Source organism: Manacus candei, unplaced genomic scaffold, assembly GCF_025592945.1.
Source record: "Manacus candei isolate 608988 ecotype Guabito, Panama unplaced genomic scaffold, ASM2559294v1 h1tg000009l, whole genome shotgun sequence".
Lineage (NCBI taxonomy): Eukaryota > Metazoa > Chordata > Aves > Passeriformes > Pipridae > Manacus > Manacus candei.
Genome location: NW_026138057.1, coordinates 5,607,391 through 5,630,546, shown reverse-complemented (window position 1 = coordinate 5,630,546; position 23,156 = coordinate 5,607,391). Strand labels below are relative to the sequence as shown.

General features: G+C 45.9%; 3 protein-coding genes across 3 annotated transcripts; all 3 read left to right on the top strand.

The window, feature by feature from the left end:
* Nucleotides 1–842: 842 nt before the first annotated feature.
* On the top strand, nt 843–19,883 carry LOC127466219 (olfactory receptor 4S2-like). The gene is made up of 2 exons (XM_051776835.1): nt 843–1,772; nt 19,813–19,883. The coding sequence occupies exons 1-2, from the start codon at nt 843–845 to the stop codon at nt 19,870–19,872; spliced, it is 990 nt and encodes a 329-aa protein (XP_051632795.1). The 3' UTR covers nt 19,873–19,883.
* Nucleotides 7,847–8,773, top strand: LOC127466231 (olfactory receptor 1509-like). Its single transcript, XM_051776848.1, has one exon. The coding sequence runs from the start codon at nt 7,847–7,849 to the stop codon at nt 8,771–8,773; it is 927 nt and encodes a 308-aa protein (XP_051632808.1).
* On the top strand, nt 14,039–15,174 carry LOC127466454 (olfactory receptor 5V1-like). Its single transcript, XM_051777212.1, has one exon. It carries the CDS (start codon nt 14,167–14,169, stop codon nt 15,172–15,174), a length of 1,008 nt encoding a protein of 335 aa, XP_051633172.1. The 5' UTR covers nt 14,039–14,166.
* Nucleotides 19,884–23,156: the final 3,273 nt, after the last annotated feature.

Here is a 23,156-nt window from a genome sequence, read left to right as displayed (position 1 = left end):
CAGAGGCTGTTCTCTGTTTTTGAAAGAATGGGCTCTATCTCATTCATCCCAGGAAAGGCAGAGGCTGAGGAGATAAAATCTTGCAGCCCTTACACAAACAATTAGATCTTCAAACACAGAGAAGGTAAGTTTTCCACATTCTCTGCATCCTTTCCCTTTTTTCCTTCCTCTTTTCTTTCCTATTTCTGCTTTCTTCTCTTTCCCCCCTCATTTAACAAATGTGAAAATACAAAGAAGAAATTTTCACTGAACCATCTCCGGCTCTCTTTGCCCAGAACCACATCCAGAGCCAGTCCTGCAGTCCCAAATTAAGTTCTTTAATTCTCTTTCCCATTAACCACCTGAGATTTTAGGGGAAAACACTTGCAAGAAGGAGGTGGTGCAATTTCTCATCCTTTCTTGAAATTAAAACAGTCCACATTGTATTTCTTTCATATTGCAGTTGACTACATTATATCACATACCTCTAATCCGTCCCTTAAAAGATACTTTTAGAGGGAAGACCTCTAAATTTTACCCCCTTTCTTGAATACCTTTTACCTCCTGCCAGTACAACTGGAAGCAGAGGAAAAGTCCCAAACTTTCCCAACTTCCTCTCTAGGCTTCCCTTTGTGGGCAATTTTGAGAGCAATTTTGGGTTTTCTCCATTTCCTGTGGATGCTTGAGCAGCTTTTTGCCTGCACAAGAGTTTCTGATTTTGAAATTGTAAAGCAAAAGCCTGGATCAGATGGACCCAATGCCAGAAGGATGGGCATTTAATAATTAAAAAACCTGAGGAATTGTTTTGCCTTTATTTTTCCACATTCCCAGGTGCTGCATCGACTATCCCCCAACGCCTTAACATGGACAACGCCAGCAGTGTGAAGGAATTCATCCTCCTGGGCCTCTCGGAGAACCAGGGGCTGCAGAAAATATATTCAGTGCTCTTTCTGGCTTTCTATCTGATCACTGTGGCAGGAAATCTGCTCATAGTGGTCACTGTCATCAGCAGCCAGGCCCTCAACTCGCCCATGTACTTCTTCCTCTGCTACCTGTCCTTTGTAGACATCTGCTACTCCTCCACCACGGCTCCCAAAATGATTGCTGGCCTGTTGGGGGGGAGTAAAAGCATCTCCTTCGTGGGCTGCATGGCCCAGCTCTTTGGGTTTCACTTCTTTGGCTGCGCTGAGATCTTCCTCCTCACGGCCATGGCCTACGACCGCTACGTTGCCATCTGCAGGCCCCTCCACTACGCCGCCCTCATGAGCGGCCGCACCTGTGGCCTCATGGTGCTGGGCTCGTGGCTCGGGGCCTTCTTCCACTCCACCCTGCAGCTCCTTCTCACCATTTGCCTCCCGTTCTGCGGCCCAAACAAAATCAATCACTACTTCTGTGATGTCCACCCCCTGCTCCACCTGGCCTGTGCCGACACCCGTGCCGTGGGAGCTGCCGAGGTGGTCAACGGTGGCTTGATAACTCTGAGTGCTTTTGCCATCCTGGTCTCATCCTATGTTGTCATCCTGCTTTCCTTGAAAGGTCAGACAGCTGCAGGGTGGCACAAGGCCCTCTCCACCTGCGGCTCCCACATCACCGTGGTGATCCTGTTCTTCGGGCCGTGCACGTTCATCTACATCCGCCCCTCCAGCAACCTGGTGGAGGACAAAGACGTGGCTGTGTTCTACTCCATCATCACACCCATGCTGAACCCTCTCATCTACACCCTCAGGAACCAGGAGGTGAAGAGTGCCATGAGAAAGCTGTGGAGCAGAAAAGTGGGAAGCCAAAATGCAAAGGTGTAGGACCATAGTCATGTTTTGAAAAGATTGGAGAAAACTGAGCATCTTTGGCTATGATTTCTTTTGTGACAATTCCTCACGACCTGCCCTTTAAAGGACAGCTTGCTGGGAGCTCCTGCTGTAATTAGGAAGGCACTAAAGGTTTATTTGTTGAGGGGAAAGACACTGTGAACTCTGTGATGAGCTGGCATTCCCTGTCTATTCTTTGTCAACAAGCACAGGTGCAGACCAGGGCCTCTTGAGCACAAACTCAACACCAGTGTTGAAATAAATACTATCAAAAGGACTGAAAATGTTGTCCAGGTAGAGCATTAAAAAAACATTAAAACATTAAAAAAACAAACACGAAAACCTGATATTCTGTGGGAGTTGAGTCCTTTCCTGATGCAAGTAATGGGAGAGGAAACTTCTCCCCTTCCCCTCTCCCCTCAACAAATCCTTTCTGAAGTGTTCCAGACCAGGTTGGATGGGGCTTGGAGCAACCTGGGTTAAGGGAAGGTCTCCCTGCCCATAGCAGGGGGTGGAATGAGATGGTCTTTAAGGTCCCTTCCAAACCAAACAGATATTCTAGAATCCTACAAGTCTATTTACTTCTCCCATCCCTGCTGCCATCCTTCCAACCCTACCCTCTATCTTTCAGCTCGGCCTCATGTCTTTCATTTTCATCTTTAGACGAATAGAGAATCACACATCTAATTAAACACACTTTCCTGACTGTTAAAAATTAAGGAGTCACCAAAGTAGGGCTTTGGAGGCACAAATTCATGGGAGAATAATAATAAAAAAGAATTGTTTAGCAAATATTCCAGTAGTCAAGATAACCCCTTACTTTAAGTAGGGTTGAAGGTTTCAAGGTGTTCCCAGCCCAAGATAGGGTCAGGATAACACACAAAAATGTCCTTTATAACAAACACACACACACAAATTAAAATATATAATTGCTTTTAGCTTGTGTAGTATTTATTTGTGTAAATAAAATGTACATATGCTTCCCCCTTCCCCTATAGAAGCCTCTGGCCTGAAAGATTTTCTCTTTGGTGTTGGGATAAATTGTGGGAAGGGGTGGGGGAAGCCTGGAAGTTGGATTTTGGATTTCTAATGTGGCTCAAACTGCCACAATAACACACACACACACAAAATATTAAAAATTTTTAAAAATCAATTTTTAAATGCTTTGGAGGTGAACACCAATGGGGTTTTTGGAGGTCTCATTTCTGCGTGCTGCTGAGCAAGTATTCCTCCAGAGTTTATGGAAGGTGTCACTGAAAGCAGCATTAGGCTTCTCCACATTTTATTAAAAATTCTTACAAGAACTTCAGACTTGAGCTAAAAAGTTGCTTCTGTGCTTTGCACTGTGGCAGTAAAAATTACTGATAGGAAGAGAGGAATTCACCACAAACCTTTCCAAATTTTTGAAGTCATTTCCTGTGTTACTTCTTGTTTCAAATTTATATTCATCAGGCATCTAAGGGATAACATCTGTAGCACAGGTGTGATTTTTGGGTTTTTTTGTGCAGTGGTAAGAGCGAGTTAATAAGAAATAAGGATGCAGATGAGAAATATTAGCTTAGGACAGAAAGCAGAATTTATATAAATTTATAGGAAATTTATATATATGAGACATGTATGAGACATCCTACATAAGAGGCATCTTTACTCCAACACTTCTCTCCAGACACTCCCCTAAGAACTATCCAAAGAACAATTTGAGCTCCTTGTCTACTGATGATTTCTGACAAAACTTCATTTGCCTCTGGGATCTCCTTACTCCTGAGAGTCTTGGGCTTCTGCTACAGAAATAATTGTTCTTGTAGATGCTCTTGCAGGTTGGGTGTTTTTTTCCAGACTGGGGAATTCAGACAGAGAGTTGGGCTGTTCTTTTCAGCCACTGCAGGGCTCAGAGTTGGCAGAGATTTCCACTTGCTTTCACAACTTCTAAGCAGTAAATTGCAGCTGAGACATTCTGATGAAACCCCCTGAAGTGCTTTGGGGAGATCCTCAGAGGAGTGATAGCAAGAGAGCTCTCAGTGGAAATGTTTGGAGATTGTCCCTTGGTTTTGTTCAGGCCTGGCTGAAATCCTGCCCTTGAAAAGCAGCATTTCTGGTGAGTGACTTTTGTGGGGTCTATTTTATGATTGAGGAAAAAAACCCCCTCAATTACAGCTTTAGAATCACAGGATGGTTTGGGATGAAAGGCACCTCCAAGCTCATATTGTTCTGACTCTCCCTGCCAGAGGCAGGGACACCTTCGACTAGATTGGGTTGCTCCAAGCCCCACCCAATGTGGTCTTGAGCACTTCCAGGGATATCACACAGCAGTGATCCTTGTGTAGTGCGAGGCAATGCTGCAAAGGTGAATTTGTGTGTGTTTGTCAGGAAAGGAGGGTCTCCAACAGCTCATTCACTCCCCCAGTGTCACTACAGGTGTGTTTAGGAGCTGTTCAGGACTAAGTCCAGCACCTGCCTCTTATTTTTACCACCCTTCTCAACTAAATAATCTGAACTTGCTATTACTTATGTCAAGAATACATTCTGACTCAGATAGCACTGTTATTCCTTTAGGAAAGTATTGACTTGAAATTGAAATTGTCCCAAAAATACAGCAAAAAAAAAAAAAAAGCTGAAAATTTAACATGTCAGAGGTCAGTTTGTGCATGTTCTGATCCTGCCTCAGGTCTGATGTCATTCCTGTTGTCTCTTTTCTGGGCTCCAGGTCTTGCCTGAGTGGTGTCTAGGGAGAACACAAACAGTGGGACCCAGTTCATCCTCCACAGACTGACATAAGACAGGACAGGAGCAGAAGTCTGCTTCTTGTTCTTTTTACTCTTCTACACCACTATCAGTTTTGGAAACCTGCTCATCATCATGACTATAAAGACAAGTGACCTGCTGAACTCTCCCACGCACTTCTGCCTCAGCTATTTGTCTTTCGTAGACATCAGTTGCTGCACTGTCTCAGCTCCCAAACTCATCCATGACCTTCTCGTGGAGGAGAGGACCGTCTCCTTTGCGGGCTCTATGGCTCAGCTGTTCGGGACCCCTGGGTCCTCAAATACTCCCCTAGAAGGTCCACTGCCAACAACTGGAAGACATGCAAATTAATGCCCACCTCCAAAAACCACTCCTGTACAATAAACAGGAAATTATGGCTATTATTGGTTGGATCAACTTTATTTCAAGGAATCCTGAGACACTGATTTGATGTCACAGGTGACCCTTATCAGGGCAGCAGCCTGAGCATGGTTAAAGAGCACAGGCATGGTTGATCTGTCTGTTGGAGCCCCTCTGCTCTGAAGACAGGCTAGGACAGCTGGGGGTGTTCAGCCTGCAGAAGAGAAGGCTCTGGGGAGACCTTAGAGCCCCTTGCAGTGCCTGAAGAGGCTCCAAGAGAGCTGGACAGGGACTTTGGACAAGGGCCTGGTGTGACAGAACAAGGAGGACAAGCCATTTCCAGTACAGAAATGTAGAAATGACCCCAGAATCTCACAACTCTGGGCAATGCCCTTCTACTGCAAATTGTCTGGCTGTGGTCAAGGCATGAATTTTCTAAAAACTTCTATTGGCCCTAAAATTTTGGAAAGGGAAGCAGAGGAATGAGATGTCCTTAAAATAGTTGACAACATACTCATTTACCTGAAAGTAATTGGCAACACGTGGAGATGAAATACAGCAGCAAGTCCTTGGCACTTTATGATGGCAGTAAAATTAGAAGTAAAACATCATTACATGGACAAAAAAGTCTTAGAATTTCTCTAAATGTCCATCAGAATAGGAAGACAAAGAGGTAACCAGGACTGGCAGAAGAGGAAGGGTTTATCTTCACTGTGTAAAACTAAACCCAGGGGTGCAGTCAATAAGACTTTCTTTCTGGATTGGAGGAGCAGCCCCTGAAGATGGAGCAGAAATGGCCTTCAAATTCAATAATCACATTCATTCTTTTTAGAGATTACATGCTTTCAGAGACTAGATTCTAGGCTTTAAAATTCATGCCATGGGTTTGATTCCTTGGCTGGCTGCTGGACACCCCCACAGCCCCTCTCTCACTCATCCTCAGCTGGCTATGGGAAGAAATTGAAAGAAAAAAATTGAAATAAAAAATGCTGAGATAAAGATGGGGGATCTCTTCTCAATTAACACCATGGCTGGAAGAATCAGTTCAATCTGATTTGAACTTGAGCCACAGTTCTCAGTGACATATCCCCACCGATATGATGGTCTGCCCAGACCTTCCTTTGACTTGGGGAGTGAACATTCATATTTGGTCGTGTTTACATCTCATCCTGGTGAGGCATTGATCCAGTCTATCCCTGGGAAACCAGGACTCCCTGTCCTGGCCCTGAAGCTCTCTGATCTCAAGCAACATTTCCTGCTGCCTCACACTGGCTCAATGCACAGATCAGTGGTAGAACCCTACATTTGCCATTTTATTACTAGAAACTTCAGGCTTTGTTTCATACAAAGGTCTTGTGAGTGCTTGGAAGTGTGTGGTGTTTTCTCCTCTCTTCATCAACCCCCAGGACTCCACTCACAAAAGGTCCTCAAGTGACTTGGGACCCAACCAAGGGACCCAACCAGCAAAACTATTTAATAAGACCCTCAGGGACCTGCTTGCAGTTTGCTAATGACACATTTCTCTCAGGTCCAACTCTCTTTTGCCTGTGTTTAGTCCCCAGTATGTTCCAGGAGTATTTATAGGCTGTGCTGGGGTGGGGTGACTTCAGGGAGAAGGAAGATGGAGGAAATGCAGAGCTCTGTACCAAAAGCCTTGGAGATGTTCCCTCATTGGTTCTCTCAGTGTAAGTGACAGACAGAAAATAGGACATTGATGCCATCACAGTAAAACCTGCCTGGCAAGAAAAAAAAACTGCCTTGAAAAATACCTGAAGGAAGTTTCGATGCAACAAGAAAAATAAGAGCAAGGGTACAGGAATTGCAAGCAGGAGGAAGAAGAGTGGAACAATTCCCTGACCTGTCTGATGAAGAACTCGGAACATGGAGCGAATGATTTCAAACATTTTCAGGAGCTCAGAAAGTTGATGTAGCAACATTTAGGAACTGGGTACTGTAGGAAGCATTTTTTCTCTCCTTTCTTTATGTTCTTCGTGTCAGCCATGTGGTATTAAAGCACATGTGTGGTGGTGTTTGTTTATGTGAAAGGCAGAGAGAAATCCTTGGTAAAGTGTTGAAAAATATGCAGAAACATGTAAATGCTAAATGTTGGCCATTGGGATCCTTTAAGGCAGCTTTATTTAATGCTGATGGCATCCTAGACATCTGGCCTGGGGCAGGTATCTGCTCTCCATTTACACTCAAGGACAGAGGGACAATCTTTGATGGGCTAAATCATCTCCCTGTGGTGTAATGACCTAATAAAGGTCAACTGAGCTGTGTCTTTAAGGTGTTTCTTCCTCTTTCTTGACTACACAGAGAGGCAGAGCTGCTACACACCAACTGTGATGCCTGTTCTGAGCTCTCTGTCTAGTACAACCTTGGGGTGGTTGTAGACTCTTCACCCTTTCTGCACCTCTGGAAAACTACAGAGACTGTGGGGAAGAGAGAGGGAAAAGTGGGATCATTCCTAAAGTGATGCCATGATTTGCAGACAGATATTCTGAATTCTGTGCTTGAGATCTACCAGAAAGGGGGAGAAAATAGAGCAAGACCTGAGGAAAGTGCAAAAGGCAAGAGGCACGCAAGAAAAACAGACTCTGGTTTCTTGCTAGTAACCTCCTGCTTGCTGAGTTAGAAACTCTTGGGCACAAATGAGCAGCAAAGGAATTTCCTGGTGGGATTGTAAATGGAAATGGGCATTCCTCTGCTGGTCCCATTTGAACCTCCCCAAGACAGTGAGTGTATTTGTCTACTGGAGAACTTTAACAATTCCTTTAAAAAATAAAGAGGTAGAGAAACTGGGCAGGGGTTTGCAGCTTCTGCTTTGTTAGAGACCCCAATTTTGGGAGGGAGGGTGTGTTCTGATAACAGCAGGCCTAAGCACTCAAGCTTGTAAACAGCTGCTGGCCAGCCCATGACTGCCCCTCAACACCTGTGCCATGGGAGCCTGAGCTGCAGCCATGGTACGGAGCAACTTCTCCCAGGTGACTGAATTCATCCTCCTGGGGCTCTCTGACACCAGGGAGCTGCAAGTTGTCTTCTTCACCATCTTCTTCCTGGCCTACACCATGGTTCTGCTGGGGAACCTTCTCATCATTGTGACAGTCAGGACTGACCCCAAGCTCTCCTCACCCATGTACTTTCTCCTCTGCAACCTGTCCTTCCTTGATATCTGCGGGACCTCTGTCACCATTCCCAGGATGCTGGTGGACCTGCTCTCCCACAGGAAGGCCATTGTGTTTGAAGGCTGCATCGCCCAGCTCTTCTTCCTGCACTTTGTTGGCTCCTCGGAGATGTTCCTCCTGGCCGTGATGGCCTACGACCGCTACACGGCCATCTGCAAGCCCCTGCACTACACGGCCATCATGAGCCGCTGGGCCTGCTGGCTGCTGGTCTGCTCCTGCTGGGCAGGGGGGTTCCTGCACTCCATCACCCAGACTTGGCTCACAATCCAGCTCCCCTTCTGCGGCCCCAACACCATCGACAGCTACTTCTGCGACGTGCAGCCCGTCATCCGCCTGGCCTGCGCCGACATCTACCTCACCCAGTGGCTCATGGCCTCCAACAGCGGCCTCATCTCCCTGGGCTGCTTCCTGCTGCTGCTCACCTCCTACACGCTCCTCCTGCTCTCCCTCCGGGGACGCCTCACCCAGGGCCACTGCAAGGCGCTCTCCACCTGCGCCTCGCACCTGCTGGTCGTCACCCTCTTCTTCCTGCCCTGTATCTTCATCTACCTGAGGCCCCCCTGCACCTTCCCCTTCGACAAGTACGTCTGTGTCATCTACACCATCTTGTCCCCGCTGATGAACCCCCTCATCTACACCCTGAGGAATAACGAGGTGAAGGAATCCATGCAGAGGCTCTGGAAGTGCTGCAGCATCTTCTGAGACTTGCACCTGGCGTGACGTTCCTACAGACTGATGGCTTGGTGACTAATGCCTCCACCCTTCAAATTAGGTGTGTGGATATATACATACACATATATAAATATTCATATTAAAAATCCGTGTTGAAAAATTGAAACTTTTTAAAATATTAAAACTCCATGTTGAAAAAACCAAAACTTTCTAAACTGTTTCATTCGTGCGGGATCATAAGTTTCAAATAAATAAATCAAGCACAAGCATTTCCTCTCTCTCTGCCGTGCTGTTACTGTGCTGTGACAGCAGATGGCAGAGGCACATGCACTTAGTGTCCCCAAATTCCCCCACTGACACCGATGTTCTCAGGTGAAGGTAGAGACAGTGTAGACATTGTTTGTAGGATTTTCTTCAGACATATAAGGATGGGAACTCTTTTAACCTTTCAGAACATAGTCCTGATTCTCTCACTGAAGTGCATTATTAAAAACATATAAGAGACAAATATAGAGGAAAGAGAGGGATTTTGGACAAGAACATGTAGTGACAGGCCAAGGGGGAATGGCTTCACACTGACAGAGGGTGGGTTTCAATTGGATGTCAGGAGGAAATTCTTCCCTGTAAGGGGAGTGAGGCCCTGGCACAGGATGCCCAGAGAAGCTGTGGCTGCCCCATCCCTGCAAGTGTTCAAGACCACGTTGGACAGGGCTTGGAGCAACCTGGGCTAGTGGAAGGTGTCCCTGCCCATGGCAGGGGGTGGGACTGGATGATTTTTACAGTTCCTTCCAATCCAAACCATCCAGGGATTCTGTGATCCTATGAAGGAGTGACCCAATCCAGCATTCTGCCTGGGGAGATAACAACAGTGTTTGGGGAAGAAGATTAAGGAGAAGGCAGTAGGATTTTGTTCTCTGATGTGTTTTTTAATAAGCAACATTTCCACCTCACAGTAATTAAGTTTCTCTATTTCTGAGGGCAGCAATGACATCACCAAATCCATCAGGGTTGGAAGTGCAGTGGCTGCACCAACCAGAATAATTTAGGATTGGATTCATCCCATCAAAATTAGAATCACAGAATTATTTACATTGGAAAAGCCCTCTAAGACCAGCAAGTCCATCCCTTCCCCCAGCACTGCCAAGGCCACCACTAACCCACAGCCCCAAGTGCCATATCCACGTGCCTTTTAAATCCCACAGCGATGGTGACTCCACCACTGCCCTGGGCAGCTGTGCCAGGGCTGCACAACCCTTCTAGGAAGAAAGTTTTCCCAATATCCAATCTAAATTGTTGCAAAGGAAGTGGGAGGCTCAAATTCCTCTCTTAAATTAGCCCTTGCTCTCACACCAGCAGAAAGAAGAGGAAGATCAGAAGCATCAGGGAGTCCCTGAACCTCCTGCTTAAGAGAGATTTCCACCTATCTCCCATCTTGATGCAAATCAGACTTCATTTGAATGGTGAATTCCTACTTAGAATCATGATTGGATCACCATGGAATGGTTTGGATTGGAAGGGAGTTTTTCTCTTTAGTATTAGAGGGAAATGCTGAAATATTAAAATGTCCTCCAGGTCAATTGGGTAAATTTCAATGGAGAAAAAAATTAAAATGTATCCCTGTGATAATTTTTAAGAATTCCAATCAAGTTTTTATTAGACATTTCAGAATGTATATTATAGAAATCACATACAATCTTATCATATTTCATAAAATTCTGGTTTAGGTGGCATAAAATTAGGCAGGAAATCACACCCAGAGACTGGTCACCCAGTTTTGGACTACATGTTTTGTGTTCCAATGACATCTCCCAGCACAGCTTTAACAAAAAACCAAATGAAAATTCCATCTTTTTGGGAGCTGGTGTCTCAATACAAGGATGGGACTTGGAATAGCCTGGTCCAGTGGAAGGTGTCCCTTCCCATGGCAGGGGGTTGGAGTGAACGAGCTTTAAGGTCCCTTCCAACCCAAACCATTCTGGGAAGACAAACAATTCAATGCAATTGATTTTTCTCTCCAGGAAACATCTTGGCATGACTTTAATAAGGCCTCAGTTGGTGCTGTTAAAAAGTTGGGCCTGACAAATTGCAAAGGTGCAACTTTGGCAGTTGAGTTTGGAAGCGTCTGGAAATTGGCTCCACTGCGCATCATTAAAACCACAAGTTCTTTCTCTCCTGGAAATTAGCAGCTCTGAGCTCACTGTCATCCAGAGGACAGGGGAAAATGGCCTCAAAGGGCAAAAATATTCCCTTGACAACTGCTAGGATCTCGACAATGCTTTTGTTAAATGCCAAGTCAACTGAAGAAATCCCCGTCTAATCAATTTTGTTTCAAGACCATGGGACTGAAACACAAATGGACATCAGAGAAAAGGGACTGCAGTCAGTCTGGGCTCACCATAAGCATTTCTAGGCGGAAAACTCAAGGCTTAACAAGGCTGGGTAGTCCCAGAATGGTTAAAATCAAATCCCTTTGGTTGTGTTACACTGGGGATGGTCCTGGTGTGGCAGGAGGGGAGGGCAACAGGGTTAATCCAGCATATCATCAACTGGGGCACATCTGCATTCTGCAAATAGAGAATTTTTTTCTCTGTTTTGGGGGTGTTTTGTGTGTTGTTTTTTAATAACTGGTTTTAGAATAGAATAGAATGTAAGAACTGGAACTTTCAACTGTGCCGCACCAGCCAGGGATTCCTTCTTGAGTCCACAGCTCACAAATTGCCTTGTACCAAGTGGCTTGGAATGATGGAGCAATTTGGGTGAACAAGACACAGAAAGAGTTTTCACTGGGCTGCCCATATCAGCAGCTCCTATGGGATGGCAACATTAAAGGCATTTTTACACCACCCAAGGATCTCCAGGCTGCTTGGAGGCATTGCAAGATGAGGAATACGAGTGGGACTTTTATTGACTGGTTTACCCTGAGGCAGAAAGCTTAGCCCAAAGACCATCCTGTCTTTCTACTTCTATTGACCCAACTAAAAATACCCCTGGAAATACACACTGGAGCACTGGATGTAGAGCTGAGAGCCAGCAGTCCAAAAAGTAGTCCTGGGTGAGTGGCACCTTGATTTTGTGGGAGGTATTGCCCTCTCATGGCTGTTCAATGAAAAGTTGGGTCCCAGGCAGTGGAAGTGACATGAAGCCAGTGTAGGAAAATGGAAAGGCACAGCCCTCCTTCTCCTCACAGCTATGCATGGGATTGATCCCCTTGTTGCATCCCTTTCTGGCCTCTGGCTTTAACACAAAATTATTCTCTTCATTCTTTCTTGCAAAACTTCATGGGAAGTGTGAGGGTTTATGGTCCTTGGGCCAACTGCAGCACACAGGCAAAGACCTGGACCACGTGGATTTATTCCAGAGCCTTGGATAACTCCAATGTAGGGAATCCCAGAATGGTTGGGGTTGGAAGGGACATTAAAGATCATCGTGTTCCAGTGCCCTGCCATGGGCATGGACACTTTCCACTAGACCAGGTTGCTCCAAGGCCTGTCCAACCTAGCCTGGAAAACTTGCAGGGATGGGGCAGCCACGGCTTCTCTGGGAAACTTGTGCCAGGAACTCCTCATCCTCACAGGGAAGAACTTCTTCCTAATATGTCCCTTAAATCTCTCATCCTTTAGTTCAAAAGTGTTCCCCCTTGTCCCATGGAAGATGCCTTAATTTTGAAAGAGTCACAGCCTGCAAACACAGCAAGCAAGCTTGAGAAATGATTGACAGGCAGTGTCATTCATGGGAACAGGGCAGAAACTACAGGCAGGTATTGCTGCAATAGGAACAGGCCTGTTCCTAGTCCTGGACATCACATGGGAAGTGATTCTCCCATAAACTAAGGCAGGGATGCTTTCTGGAACCAATTTTTTGATAGCTCTCCAAAAGCAGTGCTGATCATTTGAGTTCCTTCCATTTCCAGTCCCCTTGGGCAACATTCTGAAAAAAAATACAACATACATGCAATTAAGGTAACACCCAAAAAAGCTTCAGAGACACTTGTCCCCAGACACACCTTCTTGTTTATAAACCTCATTAAAGAGGAGAGCTGCTCACCCTGGCAGCCCAGCCAGTCCTTCTGCCAGTGCTCACGGGGGTCTGGGTGAATATTGCTACACTGCCCAACCTGGACTCATCTCTTCCTTCACAGTGAAATAATTGTTCTGTCCTGTGTAGATATTCCAATCCGATGGTGAAGGAAGAAAAAGGAGAGTTGTGTTTCCTGGGGATACTCAGGACTATCTATTACCTGTCATTAATTCTGTGGAGCAGTGAGTATTTCTGGGTTCTTTCTGTGGTATTTCATCTGGATGAGTTCCCCATCTGAAGAACCTACTTTTTATTTCTGTTGACTAAAATATTCCCTTCTGTACTTTAAGCTCTGACTTTGGTCCCTCTCAAGCTTCTGTGAGAACATGAGAGCACAGAGGAGCCTGCCTTGGATGGGATATCATAATCACCTGTTAAATCTCTGTACCAATGAAATCTCTTACAAATGAGAACGTGGGACAATAGTCACACCAACAGCCCCATAATCAAGCTCTAATCTCCAGAAAGGAGGCACTTATTCTGAACTTTGCTTTATCTCCCTATAGAGCTGATATGGAAATCTTTACCATAAATCCTGAGTTACATTCCAGGAAGCAATGCAGGATAAATGGGAAGACCCTTGAATGCCAAATGTAGTCTTCTTTGAATTGAAAAAAGAGTAAAAGTCCAGAGAGATCCTAAAAGTACTAATACTGTTATGGAAGTCTAGAGGGCAAAATGTAGAGAAAGGTGGGAAGTCTTGAATTGGATACCAGATTAAATCTCTTTTTACATCCCACTCGGTGAACCTGAAAGAATCAAAATCATAGAACCACAGAATGGTTTGGAAGGAAGGGACCTTCAAGACCCTCTAGTTCCAATCCTCTACCACGAGAAGGGACATTTTTCTCTTGATTATTAGGGATTTAATTCTTCTGTGGTAGCATTACTCCTCTAAAAATAAGTTTTAGTTTCAGCTGATAAACGAGACACCTTTGGGGACACTGTTATCACTAAATAATTTATGCTGAAAGGCTTTCTAGGGATCTGTACCCCACTCTCCTCACTCTGACAACCTTCAAAGACCACTCACCCTGCCTGCAACTGTGTCCAACCAAGCTGGACACCTCAGACAAGGTAAAACCAACTTTCAGCTCTTCAGGCTGAGATGACAACTTGCAAGAATTCAACATTTTGGATTCATGCCTTTGAAGCTTAATGCCTCCATTTTTCCTTTCACACTAGGTAGAGGTGGGTCAGATTTAGATTTGGAGTGTGGCAATGCAAGCTTGCAAATGTTTTTGAACTGCAAAACAGACCCCTTGCACTCTTCAGAAGGCGGGTGCAAATTTGACTAAGTCCCAACTTTTTCTCTCTTCCAGGGAAACCTCTGTCTCCTTTCCAGAATGAAAGACAAGATGCAGAGGCACAACCTCTCAGCAGTGTCTGAATTCATTCTCATCGGCCTTTCTGATGCTCCACATGTCCGTTTGCTCCTCTTTGTGCTGTTCCTGACCATTTATTTGGCCACTATGGCAGGCAACATCACAATCCTCCTTGCTGTCAGCACAGACACCCGCCTGCACAACCCCATGTACTTCTTCCTGGGCAACTTAGCCTTGCTGGATATCTTATGTCCTACTATCACCGTGCCCAAGATGCTGGGGGCCTTGTTGCTTGACAACAAGGGCATTTCCTTCAAGGGCTGCCTCTTCCAGCTCTTTTTCCTCATTCATGTGGTAGGCACAGAGATCTTCCTCTTGGCTGTCATGGCCTACGACCGCTACGTCGCCGTATGCCACCCCCTGAAGTACCCGAACATCATGAGGATGAAGCTGTGTGCTCACCTGGCCATTGGCACCTGGCTGGTAGGGTTTTTGAACTCCCTACTGCACACCTCTTTGGTTTTTACCCTGCTTTTTTGTGACTCCAACCAAGTGGACCAATATTACTGTGACATTCCTCCTGTGCTGGGCCTCTCCTGCTCGTCTACTTGGAGCAGGGAACTGGTGATTCTGGCAGTCGCTGGGGTGCTGGGGAGCGGCGCCTTTGTGCTCACTCTCACCTCTTATCTCTACATCCTCCTGGCCATCCTGGCCACAAACTCCTCCCAGAGCAGGCACAAAGCCTTCTCCACCTGTGCTTCTCACCTGACTGTGGTTTGCCTTTTCTATGGGACCACCATCTGCACCTACATGCGTCCTTTCTCCACCTACTCACCCCAGCGGGATAGGATCGTTTCCATGCTCTATGGAATCCTCACCCCCCTGCTCAACCCCATCATCTACAGCCTGAGGAACAAAGAGCTGAGAAGTGCCCTAAGGAGAGGGATCAGACAGCTCAGAACGGCTGTCACAGCACAACAACACCTCGCCCAGTCTCGGGCGTCCTCTGCAGCTCCAGCAGTTGGATAGGAACTGCAGCTTGTGACTGACCTTCTAAAAATTAGATGCTGCAAGCCAAACTCATTGTTTGGGGCTCAAAACTCCTCCTCTGGGCTCAAAACTCCTTTTCTGGGCTCCCTTTGCAGTTAGCAGGGAGAACTGTGCACCTCCAGAGGGCCAAGCGGATGGCACAGCTTTGGGTCACGGTCACAGCAGGAGAAGACCTCAGTTGGGAAGGTTTTTCTCCCCTGGGCCCAGAGGAAGGTTAGGTGAGAGCACACAGGCGTTGGATGCATATTTTAGACCCCACTGCCGGGATCGGCACTGGGGCTCTGTCCCTGTCACCATTCTCAGCACGGCCAGCAGGGGGCGCTGCCGGCCCCGGCTGTCCTCCCCTGAGGCCCCGGGTGCGGGAGAGGCCGAAAATGGAGATTTCCCCCCACCCAGCAGGGCAGGGCAAAGGGGAAAGAAGGGCCCTTTCGTTCCCACTAAACTCACGCTGGCTGCGGCTGGCTGCGGTCACGACTGCCCCTTTTTCATCGATGAATTCTGAGCAGATTCAGGTTGCAGACAGAGCAGCGCGCAGGCAAGACGAGGCTGGAGAGCAGCCACATGACCAGAAAATACTCATCCGGTTTCTGATCCTCTTTCTCTGAAGGTCTCTTTTTGGCTGCTCTCACAAATGGATACCCCGGACCCTGTCTCTCACCACAGAGCTCTTCTCATATTCTTAGCCCTGTTGAGGGACTGCCCTGTTGGAACAGGGGGATGGAAATACAGGCAGCACCATCATCCAAACAAATGGAGGAAAAATGCATTTTTATTATGAAATCCTCTTATGAATCATCCCCTCTGCATTTACACTTTGAATTTGCCATTGAAAATCAGATACATATTTGTTCATCTTCCTTTCCCAAAGATTCTAAGACAGCTTTAACTTCCTCACCCAATAGTTCTTCCTTGAGTTGTTGCTGGTAGCCCTTATTAACCTGGTCAGGACTCCAGTGTAAAATGCTATTTAAATTAAAAGACTATTTGCACCCAGAGCACTATTTAACCTCTTCATAAATTGGAGGGTTTCTCTTTTCCCTGTATGGATCACTGGCATTCTGTGTCAGGAGATGGTCACATCACCTTGGCTGTTAATGGGCCATTCTAAACTGCAAGAAATGTCAACAAAACAAAGTCATGGGCAGTGGATGAAACTATTGACAGATGCCCATACATCAGAATTCAAAAATACACAGGAAACTTTAGAGCAGTGAGGAGTTTAAGGGATACTTAAATTCATTGCATCCTGGAATGGTTTGGGTTGGAAGGCACCTCAAAGATCATTGAATTCCAACCCACTCCATCAGCAGGGCCACCGACCACTAGACCAGGTTGCTCCCACCTGGCTTTGAACAATTCCAGAGATGGGGCATCCACAGCTTCTCTGGGCAACCTCTACCAGCGCCTCACCACCCTCACAGCCAACAATTCCTTCCCAATAGCCCATCTAACCCTCCCCTCTGGTACTTGAAAGCCACTCCCCCTAATTGATCAAGGGAAAGCCTGGACTTGCGAAGACTCAACTCAGCTGACTTGCACAGATGCACAAGAGCTGACTTCCTCCCCTCCCTCAGTTTCCCAGTTTGTAAAATAAGGGGTTTTTTCCTTACTCTGTAATTCCCTGACTTTTGCTGAAACTTGCAAGTTCATGCAAGAGACTTTATTCACTGGGCTGTCAGTGATGAAATTTCATGTCAAACAGGGACTTGGAGGGTCATCAAGAGGTGACCATCTTCTGTCTCTCTTCTACTTACTACTAGAGATCTCTGATTTTTTATTTATTTTTATTTTTTAATGAAGATTCCTGATGGATGTGGTTTGCTTTTTGAATAAAACCTGATTTAGAAGTCCTGTTTTATTTCTCACAAAACTATAAAGCCAAAGCAGTGGATCCAATGGGCCCCTTGGGACTTGGGAAAACCACAAATCCTGGTTTCATGATGGATTCTGGGAATGGTTAACTGGACTAGGTCACATCACATGCTTGTCCAGTTTAATATTCAGCTCATCCATTGCCTGTTAGCTCAAGGAATCCTGGAATCAGTCAGGTTGGAAAAGCCCTCTAAGATCAGCGAGTCCAACAGTTCCCCCAGCACTGCCAAGGCCACCACTAAACCATGGCCCCAAGTGCCACATCCACACAAGTTTGAAACCCCTTCAGCACCCTCTCAGTGAAGAAAGTTTTCCTACTATCTGATGTAAACTTCCCCTCCCAGGACAGGATTATTTTCTCCTCCTTCCCAACTTCCTTTCATTCAGCCTTCACACCTCCCTCCTGCAGCCCCAAGAGCCCTGCAGAGGAGACATTTCCTTGGAGAGGCTGCAGGAGTTCTACAGAAACAGGGAATTAAGCCCTTGAGGTGGGAGATTTCCTTGGAGATGCTTAAGAAGAGCTACATAAACAATTTTCTTCTCAGCCTTCTCTCTGCTTGCTGGGCTGGGTGTGCAGCCTTCAGTGCCCACCCATCTCCAAGCAGCCTCCAAAGCAGCTCTCGTGGGCAGGAAACATCCAGATACACCTGCTGATACAGGAAAGCAAGAAATTCAATTAGGTGGGATTATTGCACCGCCTAAGCAAGCATTGCAAGCTTTCCAGAGGCTGTTCTCTCTTTTTGAAAGAATGGGCTTTATCTCATTCATCCCAGGAAAGGCAGAGGTTGAGGAGATAAAATCTTGCAGCCCTTACACAATTAGATCTTCAAACACAGAGAGGGTAAGTTTTCCACATTCTCTGCATCCTTTCCCTTTTTTCCTTCCTCTTTTCTTTCCTATTTCTGCTTTCCTTTCCTCTTTTCCCCCCTCATTTTTCAAATGTGAAAATACAAAGAAGAAATTTTCACTGAACCATCTCTGGCTCTCTTTGCCCAGAACCACATCCAGAGCCAGTCCTGCAGTCCCAAATTAAGTTCTTTAATTCTCTTTCCCATTAACCACCTGAGATTTTAGGGGAAAACACTTGCAAGAAGGAGGTGGTGCAAGTTCTCATCCTTTCTTGAAATTAAAACAGTCCACATTGTATTTCTTTCATATTGCAGTTGACTACATTATATCACATAACTCTAATCTGTCCTTTGAAAGATACTTTTAGAGGGAAGACCTCTAAATTTTGCCCCCTTTCTTGAATACCTTTTCCCTCCTGCCAGTACAACTGGAAACACAGGAAAAGTCCCAAACTTTCCCAACTTCCTCTCTAGGCTTCCCTTTGTGGGCAATTTTGAGAGCAATTTTGGGTTTTCTCCATTTCCTATGGGTTGAGCAGCTTTTTGCCTGCACAAGAGTTTCTGATTTTGAAATCCTAAAGCAAAAGCCTGCATCAGATGGACCCGGTGCCAGAAGGACTGAGTGGGTGGCATGCCTGCCCATGGCAGGTAGGTTGGAACTAGATGGTCTTGAAGGTCCCTTCCAACCCACTCCAGGATTCTATGGTTCTATGGCTGAAGTCTCATGCAAGGTAGAGGGGGAAGGAAAGAAAAATCAACAACAGAAATCAAACAAACATAAAAAACCAACCAACCAACCAAAAAAAACCACTCTTGATAAACTTAATTCTAATCCTACACATTTCTTAGTGTGACTGTACTTCTGATCAAGAATTCATTTATACTCATAAAAAAACCTGAAGAATTGTTTTGCCTTTATTTTTCCACATTCCCAGGTGCTGCATCGACTATCCCCCAACACCTTAACATGGACAACGCCAGCAGCGTGAAGGAATTCATCCTCCTGGGCTTCTCAGAGAACCAGGGGCTGCAGAAAATATATTCAGTGCTCTTTCTGGCTTTCTATCTGATCACTGTGGCAGGAAATCTGCTCATAGTGGTCACTGTCATCAGCAGCCAGGGCCTCAACTCGCCCATGTACTTCTTCCTCTGCTACCTGTCCTTTGTAGACATCTGCTACTCCTCCACCACGGCTCCCAAAATGATTGCTGGCCTGTTGGGGGGGACTAAAAGCATCTCCTTCGTGGGCTGCATGGCCCAGCTCTTTGGGTTTCACTTCTTTGGCTGCGCTGAGATCTTCCTCCTCACGGCCATGGCCTACGACCGCTACGTTGCCATCTGCAGGCCCCTCCACTACGCCGCCCTCATGAGCGGCCGCACCTGTGGCCTCATGGTGCTGGGCTCGTGGCTCGGGGCATTCTTCCACTCCACCCTGCAGCTCCTTCTCACCATTTGCCTCCCGTTCTGTGGCCCAAACAAAATCAATCACTACTTCTGTGATGTCCACCCCCTGCTCTGCCTGGCCTGTGCCGACACCCGTGCCGCGGGTGCTGCTGTGGTCGCCAACAGTGGCTTGATAACTCTGAGTGCTTTTTCCATCCTGGTCTCGTCCTATGTTGTCATCCTGCTTTCCTTGAAAGGTCAGACAGCTGCAGGGTGGCACAGGGCCCTCTCCACCTGCGGCTCCCACATCACCGTGGTGATCCTGTTCTTCGGGCCGTGCACGTTCATCTACATCCGCCCCTCCAGCAACCTGGTGGAGGACAAAGTCGTGGCCGTGTTCTACTCCATCATCACACCCATGCTGAACCCTCTCATCTACACCCTCAGGAACCAGGAAGTGAAGAGTGCCATGAGAAAGCTGTGGAGCAGAAAAGTGGGAAGCCAAAATGCAAAGGTGCAGGACCATAGTCATGTTGTGAAAAGATCGGAGAAAATCGAGCATCTTTGGCTATGATTTCTTTTGTGACAATTCCTCACGACCTGCCCTTTAAAGGACAGCTTGCTGGGAGCTCCTGCTGTAATTAGGAAGGCACTAAAGGTTTATTTGCTGAGGGGAAAGACACTGTGAACTCTGTGATGAGCTGGCATTCCCTGTCTATTCTTTGTCAACAAGCACAGGTGCAGACCAGGGCCTCTTGAGCACAAACTCAACACCAGTGTTGAAATAAATACTATCAAAAGGACTGAAAATGTTGTCCAGGTAGAGCATCCCATTAAAAAAACAAACACAAAAACCTGATATTATGTGGGAGTTGAGTCCTTTGCTGATGCAAGTAATGGGAGAGGAAACTTCTCCCCTTCCCCTCTCCCCTCAACAAATCCTTTCTGAAGTGTTCCAGACCAGGTTGGATGGGGCTTGGAGCAACCTGGGTTAAGGGAAGGTCTCCCTGCCCATAGCATGGGGTGGAATGAGATGGTCTTTAAGGTCCCTTCCAACCTAAACAGATATTCTAGAATCCTACAAGTCTATTTACTTCTCCCATCCCTGCTGCCATCCTTCCAACCCTACCCTCTATCTTTCAGCTCGGCCTCATGTCTTTTATTTTCATCTTTAGACGAATAGAGAATCACACATCTAATTAAACACACTTTCCTGACTGTTAAAAATTAAGGAGTCACCAATTTAGGGCTTTGGAGGCACAAATTCATGGGAGAATAATAATAAAAAAGAATTGTTTAGCAACTATTCCAGTAGCCAAAATAACTCCTTGCTTTAAGTAGGGTTGAAGGTTACAAGGTGTTCCCAGCCCAAGACAGGGTCAGGATAACACACAAAAATGTCCTTTATAACAAACACACACACACAAATTAAAATATATAATTGCTTTTAGCTTGTATAGTATTTATTTGTGTAAATAAAATGTACATATGCTTCCCCCTTCCCCTATAGAAGCCTCTGGCCTGAAAGATTTTCTCTTCGGTGTTGGGATAAATTGTGGGAAGGGGTGGGGGAAGCCTGGAAGTTGGATTTTGGATTTCTAATGTGGCTCAAACTGCCACAATAACACAGACACACAAAATACTAAAAATATTTAAAAATCAATTTTTAAATGCTTTGGAGGTGAACACCAATGGGGTTTTTGGAGGTCTCATTTCTGTGTGCTGCTGAGCAAGTATTCCTCCAGAGTTTATGGAAGGTGTCACTGAAAGCAGCATTAGGCTTCTCCACATTTTGTTAAGAATTCTTAGAAAAACTTCAGACTTGAGCTAAAAAGTTGCTTCTGTGCTTTGCACTGTGGCAGTAAAAATTACTGATAGGAAGAGAGGAATTCACCACAAACCTTTCCAACTTTTTGAAGTCATTTCCTGTGTTACTTCTTGTTTCAAATTTATATTCATCAGGCATCTAAGGGATAGCATCTGTAGCACAGGTGTGATTTTTGGGGTTTTTTGTGCAGTGGTAAGAGCGAGTTAATAAGAAATAAGGATGCAGATGAGAAATAGCTTAGGACAGAAAGCAGAATTTATACAAATTTATAGGAAATTTATATATATGAGACATGTATGAGACATCCTACGTAAGAGACATCTTTACTCCAACACTTCTCTCCAGACACTCCCCTAAGAACTATCCAAAGAACAATTTGAGCTCCTTGTCCACTGATGATTTCTGACAAAACTTCATTTGCCTCTGGGATCTCCTTACTCCTGAGAGTCTTGGGCTTCTGCTACAGAAATACTTGTTCTTGTAGATGCTCTTGCAGGTTGTTGTTTTTTTTTTTCCAGACTGGGGAATTCAGACAGAGACTGGACCACTATTTCTGCCATGTCCACTCTTGTCTGGTGCTGGCCTGCGCTGACACCTACACCAGCAGTGTCGGCATAGCTGTCAGCAGTGGCATGATTTCCCTGGGCTCTCTGGGCTCTTGTTGTCCTTGCAGTATCCTATACTGCTATCCTGCTTTCCTTGAGGACACACTCTTCCAAAGGGTGGCTCAAAGCTCTCGACACAAGCTCTTCCCACATCATGGCCGTCACCCTGTTCTTTGGACCCTGCATTTTCATCTACCTGTGCCCTTCTGCCACCTGCCCGGCGGACAAGGTGGTCTCTGTCTTCTACACCATCATCACACCCATGCTCAATCCCTTCAGCTACACCCTGAGAAACCAAGAGGTGAAAAACAGCATGAAAAAGTTGTGGAGCAGGACAGTGAGGAGGAGTGAGAAATGAAAGGACACGGCAATGTTTGTAAGATGACAGGAGCTTAAGACATCATGGGGAGGGAAAGAAAAACTGGTATTTGGTGGAAGTTTGGTGATTTGCTGCTGCCAATTACTGGAGGGGAATCTTTCCTTCTTCCTCTACCAGTGCAATTTCCAGTGAAATCATTACTATTCCGATTCAATATCAGTATCATGATAAAATGTTCATCAGGGTAAGAGCTGAAAGCTTTCCTACAGGAGTCAGTGTGAATGCTCCCATTTTGATAGATTTGCTATCTTCTGGTGAATGTGCTGTCTCCTTCAGATTTGTTCTCCCTCCTGCCCCTGGGTGCTCAAATACTCCACTAGGAGGTCCACTGCCAACAACTGGAAGACATGCAAATTAATGCCCACCTCCAAAAACCACTCCTGTACAATAAACAGGAAATTATGGCTATTATTGGTTGGATCAACTTTATTTCAAGGAATCCTGAGACACTGATTTGATGTCACAGGTGACCCTTATCAGGGCAGCAGCCTGAGCATGGTTAAAGAGCACAGGCATGGTTGATCTATCTGTTGGAGCCCCTCTGCTCTGAAGACAGGCTAGGACAGCTGGGGGTGTTCAGCCTGCAGAAGAGAAGGCTCTGGGGAGACCTTAGAGCCCCTTGCAGTGCCTGAAGAGGCTCCAAGAGAGCTGGACAGGGACTTTGGACAAGGGCCTGGAGTGACAGAACAAGGAGGACAAGCCATTTCCAGTACAGAAATGTAGAAATGACCCCAGAATCTCACAACTCTGGGCAATGCCCTTCTACTGCAAATTGACTGGCTGTGGTCAAGGCATGAATTTTCTAAAAACTTCTATTGGTCCTAAAATTTTGGAAAGGGAAGCAGAGGAATGAGATGTCCTTAAAATAGTTGACAACGTACTCATTTGCCTGAAAGTAATTGGGAACACGTGGAGATGAAATACAGCAGCAAGTCCTTGGCACTTTATGATGGCAGTAAAATTAGAAGCAAAAACATCATCACATGGACCAGAAAGTATTAGAATTTCTCTATATGTCCATCAGAATAGGAAGACAAAGAGGTAAC